The sequence below is a fragment of the Crinia signifera genome, chromosome 1 (assembly GCF_055691185.1).
Source record: "Crinia signifera chromosome 1, ASM5569118v1, whole genome shotgun sequence".
Taxonomy (NCBI): Eukaryota; Metazoa; Chordata; class Amphibia; order Anura; family Myobatrachidae; genus Crinia; species Crinia signifera.
This window is the reverse complement of record NC_139217.1, coordinates 194,093,309-194,105,611: the sequence shown is the minus strand read 5'-3', so window position 1 is coordinate 194,105,611 and position 12,303 is coordinate 194,093,309. Positions and strand designations below refer to the sequence as shown.

At 40.6% G+C, this 12,303-nt stretch overlaps 1 protein-coding gene across 2 annotated transcripts in view; it reads left to right on the top strand.

The window, feature by feature from the left end:
- GRID2 (glutamate ionotropic receptor delta type subunit 2) overlaps positions 1-12,303 on the top strand; it is a 1,102,902-nt gene that overhangs the window by 935,884 nt on the left and 154,715 nt on the right. For both annotated transcript variants that reach the window (XR_014472933.1, XM_083179104.1), the window contains exon 12: positions 200-338. Coding sequence is in view for 1 of the 2 variants with exons in the window: in XM_083179104.1 (XP_083035230.1) it covers positions 200-338 (139 nt within the window). In the remaining variant the exon portion in view is untranslated. The remainder of the gene's footprint in view (positions 1-199; positions 339-12,303) is intronic.

The following is a 12,303-nucleotide window of genomic DNA, read 5'->3' as shown; positions in this document are numbered from 1 at the left end:
ATTTTTTTAATCCTATCATAGAGTTTCATGGAAGATATCATATGTTAAAAACAATATTACAGGTAAAGCAATGTTGATAATTTAAACATTACATTTTTTATGTCTACATGTAGAACTATTTTATATGTACATGTTTACATTTTTTTAAATTATCCATTGCATACTTATTTAATTAAATGTGGTTTTACCTTTTTAACAGGTGGTGAGGTACCCTATACTACTTTAGCAACACGAATGATGATGGGAGCATGGTGGCTGTTTGCCTTAATTGTAATTTCCTCCTACACAGCAAACCTAGCGGCCTTTTTGACAGTGTCACGCATTGAAAGTTCAATTCAGTAAGTATACCAGCAAGGTCTAATGATCTATCAGATAATTGCTTTGTATTTATTTATTTATTTATTTATTATTAACAGTTTATTATATAGTGCATACATATTCTGCAGCGTTTTACAGTCCCTGCCCCAGTGGAGCTTAGAATCTATCTTCCCTACCACATGTGCACACACATGCACAGACATTCTAGGGTTAATTTTGTTGGGAGCCAATTGACCTACTAGTATATTTTTGGATTGTGGGAGGAAACCGGAGTACCCAGAGGAAACCCACACAAGCAAGGGGAGATTATACAAACTCTACACAGTTAGGGCCATGGTGGGAATTGAACCCTTGACCTCAGTGCTGTGAGGAATTAATGTTAACCATTACACCGAAAATAAGCAAGTTGTACTGTACAATATCCAATATTCAACACTGTGAAAATGCCCTTTGCCTTTAAGATTAAAATTGTATTTTATCTAGACCCTTTTTTACAATATGTTGATAAGATTAAAGATCGAAGCGATTTCACCATAGGCACAGATGAAATTAAAGTTTCTGCTTTTGCGGACAATTTGCTGCTCTATTTCTCAAATCCTAAACAGCCTATTCCCCCATTAATACATGTACTAGAAAGGTTGGAACATATCACTGGCATCATATTGAATTATTCAAAAACTGTGGCTCTAGCCTTGAGGACATGGGCTAAAAAGGGTTGGGGAGACACCTTCTCCTTTTCGTGGACGAGGAATTGTATTAAATATTTGGGAGTTAATATTTCTTTGGACCCTAAAACTCTATATGATATTAATTATACCCCATTATTCAATCGGATGTATTCTGACTTTTCCAGATGGAAAAATCTACCCCTAACATATATAGGATGATGTCACCTATATAAGATGATCGCATTTCCTAGATTTCTATATTTGGTGCAAATGGTACCTCTATTACCCATTAAATGAGATCTTATCTAGGTCGGCACATATGAATATATGTAAATGTCTTAAATTTATCTATGTATTTGTCTTTATTAATATGTAATCCCTAAACTGATGTAAAGTATGTAATATGTCTAATAAAGTATTTTTTTGAAATGCCAGCAACACTCACAGTGACTGTTCTTTTTTTGTGTACAATATTTAATTAAACTTCAATTTATTGAGTTAGCTGTATTTGTATTTATTTATACTGGAAGAGCAGTCGCTGTGAGCAATGCTGCCATTTTTAGTGGATATTTTCAGGTTAACTCACAGCAACGTTGGCATTTAAAGGGTTAACCACACCAATTGTGCCAATATTATAATCAACAATAGAAATGCTTTGTGTTACTCTAAACTTATTGTCTGACATTAAGGGCACTTTTGTAGCGTACCGCTGTTTTGCTTATTCATTTATAATGTATATCTCATAAATTCACAGCTTTACTCAGCGCAAAACATAAAATACTTAGCAAGAAGTTTTCTATTATTATAATTTATAACAGTGTTTTTCTCAGGATGTTTTATTCAGCTGAAAAAACATTAGCTGGAAACCTCCTAAAATACAAGGAGCAAACACATTTTTCTTTCCAGTTTGTACTATGAAATGAATGTAATTAGAAGAATTGGTATTCAGAAGGGACCAAAGTTATAACCAGAAGGGTTTAGCTGACAAACTGCTCCAAACGGAAAACGGAATTCTTGGAAATAATTATATGGATGCTCCTAACATTGAATAATTACAAAGCAAAGACATTAATTAGCCCACAGAATGATTATATTTATTTTTCACTGATTAAATTGTATCCTCAGAGAACTTAGGTTGGCAACACTAAGTTATACTTGAGATATAAAAAAAAGTCATTCTGATTGTATGATTGGAATGACATTAACTAACACACATACACAGGGGATGATTGCATATTCAACAATTAGCTATTTCATCAGTTAATACCCTTGTAAGTGTGATCTCTATGCAGATAATTCTCACAGTTCTCTTATTCATGATGATAATGGTCAATGAGTGCTTAGGAAATAGCAGTTCAGCTACAGATTTGCTGATTCCAATGTATAATTTGATGTGTGCATTAGACAATCATGTCATGACAGCTGTGTATGCGGTTATGGAAAACAGTGTTAATAGGAAATATGATTGCACATATAACTGAATAGCATGACCCCAAAGTAACCAACTTTTTTCTGGTCATAATCCTTAAAGACAGTCACATACTGATCTTTCCTACAACTGGTCCGGTATCGGTCATCATACGATAAAGTGTTCTTTGACCATTGTGGCCACAACATACAGTGGTCAGAAAATCTAATAGACTGCCCAGTCGAAATCAACTATAATCATCTTCAAACATCACTTAGTATTATGATCAGTGCTGTTTTTGATAGTAACATCATCAGGCTACAAGGAGTAAATGTATCGAACTTTGGAGAAAGATAAAGTGGAGATAAAATATAAACCATTCAGTGACTGGCGTTTCATAGATGTATTAAGTCTTGGAAAAACATAAAGAGGAGAGAGATTTAAGAATCTGTTTACTAAGCCTTGGATAGAGATAAAGTGGACAGAGATACAATGCCCACCAACCAGCTCCTAACTGTCATTTTCAAACATAGCCTGTGGTATGAGTTAGGAGCTGATTGACTTGTACTTTATCTCTTTGAAATGCTTAGTAAATAGACACTAAAGTACTGACCAATCAGCTCCTGATTGTCCTGTTACAGGTTGTGTTTAAAAAGTGACACAAGCCGATTGGATGGTATTTTTTCTCTCTGCACTTTATCTCTCTGTCTCTCCAAGGTTTCATACATCTCTCCCCATATGTTTGATTTGGTTTCTCTACTGGGTGCAGCATCTCAATGTGGAATATGTGTGTGAAGTAGTGCAATATAACAGGGTACTCTTTAGATGAGAAGATACCTAAATGTGTTGCATTTACAGTACATTTTAAATGTACTCACCTCATTCCTTTTTTGAAAAAAAATATTTGAGAAATAACAGAGTAACAATGGGTGCTGGTAACTTACAGTACATGGGGGGGGGGGGTCTGTTGCAGCCTTTCAAAAACTCTACAAAAGTTTTTTCTGGAAACAGGGTATGATTGAGATTAAGAATGTTGATAACTGGGAAGCTTGTGGGCAGAAAATATAAGAGTACAAGAATACATTGTGAAAATCAATAAGTGGGAATAAGGAATATTCTCAGCAGTGCATAATAATTAGGTTTTATAGTGTTTGTATGTGGGTAGGCATATTTTTGTTTAAAATAGAAAGACCATACAGACAATTTGCAGCTAAATGTCCTTTTTGATAAAGAAAAGCAACTTATATATTTTAAGCAATTTATTAGGTTAGTTGGTGTTTGCAAAGTATTTTTACTTATTTGAAAAATAACTTATAATAGCTATAATTACAGACACACTCAGTTGGTGTTTTTCTGTTTACATTCATACATTAACTACTTGTGACTTGTGATACATATTGGTTGACACATAGGAATAGCGCTGGAACTTGTAAAAATGAGTAGCATTATAGTGTAAAAGTCCTTCAACAGAATTGTAGAATACAGTAGCTACCACCTATCACATTAATTTAATCTGTTCATTCGGGTTAGAAATATAAAACTTCAGACAGAGAAAAAGAGAAGAGAGATACCTTATCAACACACAAGTGACATTTTGCATTATAAAATATCAGGAGCTGATTGGTTAGTACTTTATCTCTCTCCACTTTATCTAGCTCCAATGTTTGATACTGTACATCTCTCACTGTGTGGTAGATGTATGAAGTTGTGATAAGGGAGGAGAAGTGAGCAAAAGGAGAAGTAGCCCATAGCAACCAAATCAGATACTCAGTATAATATTACATTATGAAAATGTTAAATGTTACTTCGGTGCTGATTGGTTGCCATGGGCCATTTCTCCAATGGTTTACTTCTCCTCACCTATCACTGCTTCCTGAATCTATCCCTGTATGTGGTATATCACCATGGCAGTCAATGATAAGACAAGAATATCATCTGGTATGAAGAGAGAACTTTTGTCAAACTGTATTATTAAATGTATATAGAATGAGCATAATAGAGCAACTAATGAAGAAGAAAAAATGGCTCTTAATAGTACTATTCCTTATAATAAAGCCTTAGAGGTATGAATACATTAGGTTTTACTGACTATGTAAGCCTGCTGAAGAGATAAGGTGGAGATAAAATAAAAATAAATATCGCACCAGCCAATCAACTGTGTTGATGGGCATTGATTGGCTGATGAATAAAGTGCCTGACTGTAATGCTGCAGGCTATAGGATTGAATCCTGGGTATGACAGCACTTTGAAATGTAATAAAGGATTGGGAAACTGAATAACAAGTTAAGTTATGAAAGTTATGAATGTTATACAGGTATTAGTGATGGATGGTGTGGGGAAGGAGACATGGGTAGTCAGGAGATGCTGACTTCAAAGAGATAGGAAGCTATAAGTGAAAGTCATCAAAATTGATAATTGACAGTGCCACCTACCCTGCAGCGCTACTGTATTTGTGAGGTACACTTCCCACCATCTTAGTTAAGACCCTGTTGAAGACACTGGAAGAGATATTTGCAATTAAAAAGTTGTAAAACTGAGGCAGTCATAATCCTGTTATTTATTTTTGTAACAACAAAGCTGAGATAACTATTTAATCAGCTTGTCCTACCTTGACCTAACTTTAAAAACTGCAATTTTCTCTCTGGAAAAAGTGTGCTGCACAGAATGGTATGGGGACTGCCATCCAAAACTATGATTAGAAAATTAATGAACAGAGCCATTATTTCACAATTATTTAGCAACTAATTATGTTTTAGCTTGTATTCCTTAGTGACAGCCAATTCTAATAACATCATTAGATTTGTTCATAAATGTTTTTGTGACTAGGTGAAGACAGCTTTTTGTATCCTTTACCCTTCTCATCACTGTTTTCTATCTAAATGTGCCCATTACTTTAATTATCTTATATAGTTCTGAATTGTATTATTGGGATTCATATTATATGTTTCTACCAAAGAGAATCCATCTACTGATTCTACCAGGTCAGTTACTGTACATATCAGTATGCTTATTGAGAGTGTCTAATTATTTGCAGAGCAAGTGAGAATGCTAATCAAGACTAATTGCTACACAGTCATAAATACATAAGCAACACAGAAACAAGTGTTCACTTGCTTGATGGTATTTTTATTTTAACAGAAATGTGGCACTTTACTTGGCAAAGCATCATCTAAGTACTGTAGGTGTGAGTACATTTGTGGCAGAACAATGAATAAGACTGTGTGAGAAGTTAGAACTAGATGGATTTTGAGTGGTCTACAGATGCCTAATGCTTTTCTCGTGATCACAAAGGCGTGTAAAAAAGTTATTTCTTTTGAGTATATGAAGTCAATTAAAAACCATGCATAATATAACTAATTTACTTTTTCTGAAGAAATCAGTGGTTTCCTTTCCAAAAAATATTTTTGCTTTATTATTCTTTTTTGTAGGAATTAGCTGAAACCTTATAGTTTTTCATATTTAAACAGAAAGAGAAGAAAGGACAGTTTTGGGCTTTTCTACACATCAGGGGTTTAAAGGCAAAACCAAGTGATCATTCATTTCATTTTTTTTTTTTCAGAGAGCTAACAATAATTTGGAAAAAGAATGTGGTGTGGAGTGCGCTAATCAGCAGCTGCTGGCACAGGGTTGTCAAGCCCTAGAACAACAATATAGGAAAAAGAAGGGGATGTGCCAGCGCTGGCTGTACCAATAATAAGTCAAGACGGTTCTCAAAAAATTATACAAATTTAATAAGATTAAAGACAATAATAAACAATAAAATATCTATTGGATTGATGATAAAAAACTGAATCATGGAGCATATAGTCAATGTGCACAATTAAAGTGGATATCACAGGGATATTTTGCGTGATTTTTTGGCGTAATTTTTCATGGAAAATTCCCATATGTAACAGCTGACAAATATCATATTACCATCCTGGTTGTTGTTACGTCCAAGACAGGGGCGGATTGGCCATTAAAGCCACCGGGAATTTTCCCGGGAGGCCGGCCGACCCTGAGGCCGACAGCTACCTGTGACACTGTGACTGAATCAGGGGCCGGCCACCGCGGAGTGTACTAGCGCCGGTGGCCGTGCCCGGAAGTGGTCCCCGTCTCCAGCTTTATTTGTACCCATAGCTGCGCACTTCCTGCTTCTGCCTTTTTACTGAGGAGAGGACGGAGGCCAGCCGCAGCGAACACCAGCAGCTCAGGTGGCGGAGCTGCGGCTGGGAAGACAGCGGGGGTGCCAGTCAGTCCGTGGAGTCAGAAGCCAAAGAGAACACCTCCCCCTCCTCCCTGCTGCTCTCAGTGGATGCTGCTGCCTGTCACAGTCACACTACAGGCAGCAGCGCCAGCAACATGAAGCCCACAGCCCAGGGCGGCTAAGCTCCTTCCCAGCACCCATATCCCAACCCCCCTGTACATCAGTCACGATCAGTGATTGTCTGCAGAGACTTGACAGGGGGCGGAGCTACACGGAATGGATGGGCGGAGCCACGCGGGACAAGGGGGCGGAGCTACACGAGAGCACAGCACCAGCAGGGATGATGAAAGGAGAGGATGAGGCTGAGCTGCCACACACATTTTAAGGTAAAAAAAAAAAGTGTGTGAGAGCAAGTAATACTGTCAGCAAACTATGGGCGTCATTCAGATCTCATCGGTACTGAGTGTATTTGCACGCAGTACCGATGTTGCACGTCTGCGTAGGCGGGTATCTCTGCGCATGTGCAGGCGTATGGTGTGCCAGATGCACGCGCCCATGGGGGGGGGGGGGCGGAGATGGGCGGGGGGTGCTGGACTGCCCCATTACCATATGGGAACGCCCAGTGTTCCATGGGCGTTCCCATGAGAACGCTGGGCGTTCTCATGGTAATGAGGCAATGACGCGGGTGTAGGGGGCGGGTAGCTGACATCACCGGATGTCAGCTGCCCGCCCATATCCGTCCCAGCGTGCACGCAAATGTACACAACTGAAAAGTCACTTATATATGCGTGCACGCTAAACATCATTCGATGGTCAGTGACCATCGAAAGATGTGGGCGGATACCCGAGCCATGCAAATGGATGTTTATGCAAAACATCCATTCGCAGCTGTTCGCCGGGCGGGGTTTGGTGGACTCGCGAACATGCGAACAGCCACACTGACAGCGACAGGCTGGGGCTGAGGCCGGTGCTGCTCAGGGCTTGCCCAGTCCCTGTGTGCGGCCCTGCCTCCTCCGCCTGTCATTGGTGGGTGACTGCCGTCAATGAGAGTGGACCCGCCTCCCCTGCACACTGTTGTACCTGTCCACTGCCTGCCCCTCCTCCTCCAGCTTCCTCAACATGGACCATGCCATGCCAAGAATAATGAATAATGCCATGGTGATCCCATAATGTGTAAAATAAAAATATAAGTGATTCCCTGAACAGTGGCAACGCCGCACACAGTGCCCTGCTGGCTGCTGCTATATGCGGCCCCGCCTCCTCCCGCTCGCTGTTCTCCGAGTGACCGAGTCTCATTACTACTGTTCTCCGGTACACGGTCACTCGGAGAACAGCGGGCGGGATGAGGCGGGGCCGCATATAGCAGCAGCCAGCAGGGCACTGTGTGCGGCGTTGACACTGATCAGGGAATCACTTATATTTTTATTTTACACATTATGGGATCACCATGGCATTATTCATTATTCTTGGCATGGCATGGTCCATGTTGAGGAGGAGGAGGAGGGGGGCAGTGCTGCGCCGCTGGGTGCAATTCTGGACTAAGATTGGCTCCGCCCTTTACACCACTCCTTCTGCATGGTCACTGTCTTCCCTCTCTGCCTGGGGTCTCCTGAAGCTCCGCCCCTGGTCAAAGTATGCGATGTATGCCCTTCCAGAGGTATAAATATGGCGCCAAACAGAGCTATAACCTGCTCATGGTGGGCGTGGAGGCTGCAGCGGGAGCCATTGGCGAGGCTGTGTGGGAGCAACTCGGGAGGGCTACTGCTAGTGCACATCTTTGCTGCCGAGGAAGAGAATCAGGTGAGAGATTCCTGCCTGTGCATCCATCTATGCCCCATCCCATCCATCCATCTCTCTCTCTGTGGCCCCTCACATCCATCTCTATCTCTCTGTGGCCCCTCCCATCCTCTCATCCATCTCTTTGCGGCCCATCGTGTCTGTCCCTCATTCTGTGCCCAATCGCGTCAGGCTTTCTCTCTGTGCCCTCTCCCAATGTGTACTGGGCATAATGGCGTCTGTTGTAATGTGTACTGGGCATACCGGCATGTGCTTTAATGTGTACTTGGCATTACAGAGTGTGCTGTAATGTGTACTGGGCATACCAGCGTGTGCTTTAATGTGTACTGGGCATTACAGTGTGCTGTAATGTGTACTGGGCATAATGGCGTCTGTTGTAATGTGTACTGGGCATACTGGCGTGTGCTTTAATGTGTACTGGGCATACTGGCGTGTGCTTTAATGTGTACTGGGCATTACAGAGTGTGCTGTAATGTGTACTGGGCATAACGGCGTGTGCGATAACATATACTGGGCATTACAGAGTGTGTTGTAATGTGTACTGGGCATAACGGCATGTGCGATAACATATACTGGGCATTACAGAGTGTGCTGTAATATATACTGGGCATTACAGAGTGTGCTGTAATGTGTACTGGGCATAACAGTGTGTGCTGTAATGTGTACTGGGCATAACGGTGTGTGCTGTAATGTGTACTGGGCATAATGGCGTCTGCTGTAATGTGTACTGGGCATAACGGTGTGTGCTATAATATATACTGGGCACAACGGCATGTGCTTTAATGTGTACTGGGCATTACAGAGTGTGCTGTAATCTGTACTGGGCATAGCGGCATGTGCTATAATGGGGCGTGCTATAACATATACTGGGCATTACAGAGTGTGCTGTAATGTGTACTGGGCATAGCGGCGTGTGCTATAATGGGGCGTGCTATAACATATACTGGGCATTACAGAGTGCGCTGTAATGTGTACTGGGCATGAGGGCGTCTGCTGTAATGTGTACTGGGCATAACGGCATGTGCTATAACATATACTGGGCATTACAGAGTGTACTTGGCATAACGTTGTGTGCTGTAATGTGTAATGGGCATAACGGCTTCTGCTGTACTGTGTACTGGGCATAACGGTGATGTGATCCTGGTTGGTGTACTGTATATAGTGTTTTTTAGCTCTTTCCAGAGAGGGGCAATGTCCAGTATCAACAGCCTGAAGTTGAGAGTGTGTAAAGTCAGGGTTTAGTGCAAGACAACCATGGGTCCATCCATATTTTACAGTCTTACCAACCAACACAAGTTAATATTGATGAATCTGATATTCAGACACTATGATGCTTTAGTTTTGCCTGTCAACAATCTATCTAAGTGCATACCTCCCAACTGTCCCACTCATCGCGGGAACGTCGCAGTATTTTGGGACATTCCCGCGTCCCTCCCGCCGCCACCAGTGTCCCGCCGCGGGGGGGGGGGGTAGTTGGGAGTCCCCCCTGTCGTCCGTGAATAGACGTTGTGCGCATGCACACAGCATCTATTCTTGGAGGTAGGGGGGCTGGGGGCTGGCCAGCAGCTCATAGAGCTACTAGGCATGCCCCCACCGCAGCGAAAAAGGGGCGCTGCAGCGCCGTGAGTATAGACCATGCCCCCTTCCCAAAAGGCCACGCCCCCGAAAACTTGACGCGCCCCCTGTCCCTCCCCGGTGTCTCCGAATGTTGGGAGGTATGTAAGTGTAGTGATGTGGTAATCCCGTCTACTGTTATGTTGGCTCCGCCCATTATTGAATTGTTGCCGCCCACATGAGGCCACTTCCAGAAATATTCCAGGGCCACTTTTAGTCCCCAATCCGCCCCTGGTCCAAGAACAGGTGACTCAGCAGTCCTAGGTATGCCCTATATTTCCAAGGGCTCAGGCTTCCCACTGGTATAATCTTCCGCCTTAGCTGGAATTTTAGGAACAAAGCGGATATCCCAAAGATGAATCCAGGTGTTGGATGGACGTGGGTGGGAGATGGACAGATCACTGGTGGACTGGATGGTGTCAGCAGATGTAAATAGAGCAGCTCAACGCATTTCCCCGGATGTGCCTCCGGCTTCCTCAGGAGCAAGTGTGGAAGCCGGAGGCACATCCAGGGAAACACGTTGAGCTGCCCTATTTACATCTGCTGACACCATCCAATCCACCAGTGACCTGTCCATCTCCCACCTATGTCCCTCCAACACCTGGATTCATCTATGGGATATCCGCTTTGTTCCTAAAATTCCAGCTAAGGAGGAAGATTATACCAGTGGGAAGACTGAGCCCTTGGAAATATAGGGCATACCTAGGACAACTGAGTCACCTGTTCTTGGACGTAACAACAACCAGGATGGTAATATGATATTTGTCAGCCGTTACATAAGGGAATTTTCCATGAAAAATTACGCCAAAAAATCACACAAAATATCCCTGTGATATCAACTTTAATTGTGCACATTGACTATATGCTCCATGATTCAGTTTTTATCATCAATCCAATAGATATTTTATTGTTTATTATTGTCTTTAATCTTATTAAATTGTATAATTTTTTGAGAACCGTCTTGACTTATCATTGGTACAGCCAGCGCTGGCACATCCCATTCTTTAACAATAATTTGAAACTGCAAAGTATTGTACACCCTGGTTGTGTTTTTTTTTTTTTTTTTTTTTTTCACAAATGCCTCACAGGTAAATATATAGAAAACTATATTTAAAAAAATCTGATGGTAAATGTAACTTTTTTTACAAATTGTAAATAAAAGCAGAACATTGATCAGTGGAGCAGGTTTCAGGAATATTTTTTAAAACAGCTGAGTTTTCAACATATTTAAAGCTAAAGAATGTATCATTGTACATATCGATTTTAAAAGAAAGTGCATTTTGGAATAAACATAGCAGTTAATTAGAAAGATACCCCTTCTGGAAATGGCACAGCATTTTCACACTAAATGCTTGAATTACCAAGTAATTTCATGTTAATTTGGCCATTTAGCATGGAAACCTTAAGATATTAATTTATAAAGGGTCGCTACATTGCATATAGATATGAAATGTTTATGAAAACATAAAAAACAATCAAACATTTGGTAATATAAAAAAAAAATCATAATTTCTATTGTCAATCAACCTAGCTATTGAAAGTATTTTTATGAGCTTTTTATCACCTTGGCTGCTTAATGATTTTCCTATCCCTAGCGATATTGTAAGTATAATCTTACCGCATCACCACTTGTTCACTACATGACTTTGCCAGGTTATATTGGGGTAGATTATTAACCCTTTGCATGCCAACATCTCTGTGATAGATGTTGAAAACATCCACTAAAAATGCCAATGTCACTCACATTTGTTATTTAAATTCAAATAAAAAATGTTGTGTAAAAAAAAGATTATCTTTCCTATATAAGGTAAACATTACAGGTCATAATGATGAATAAAAATGTTTGCTTGCCAATTTACACACCTATTTTGACAAACTCACTTGGAACTCAAAGGGTGAAACTTGGTAAAGTGATGATAAAGCTGTAATAAAGTTTAAGGTGATAAGCCACCAGCCAATCAACTCCTAATTGTTATTTGAAACATAGCTGATTGGCTGTTGCGTTTTCACCTTCCACCACTTTATCACTTTACCAGGCTTAATACATTTACCTGCCCCATTGTACCTATAAATCACATCACTGGTTTACTGTTGCATATTCAGTAAAAGTAAAAATTCTAAATTAAAAAGGTTCAAAATAGGAAAAAATATATCACATTAAACTTTTAGAAGGAAATACTATTTATTTTAATAAAAACATTTTTTTTCTACTTTATAACAGTTTTGCTGTCCCAATCCTGATATGTTTAAAGGATGAGGACAGCTGACAGTACAGTTACCATCCCAGTTCTTTGTATATATATATATATATA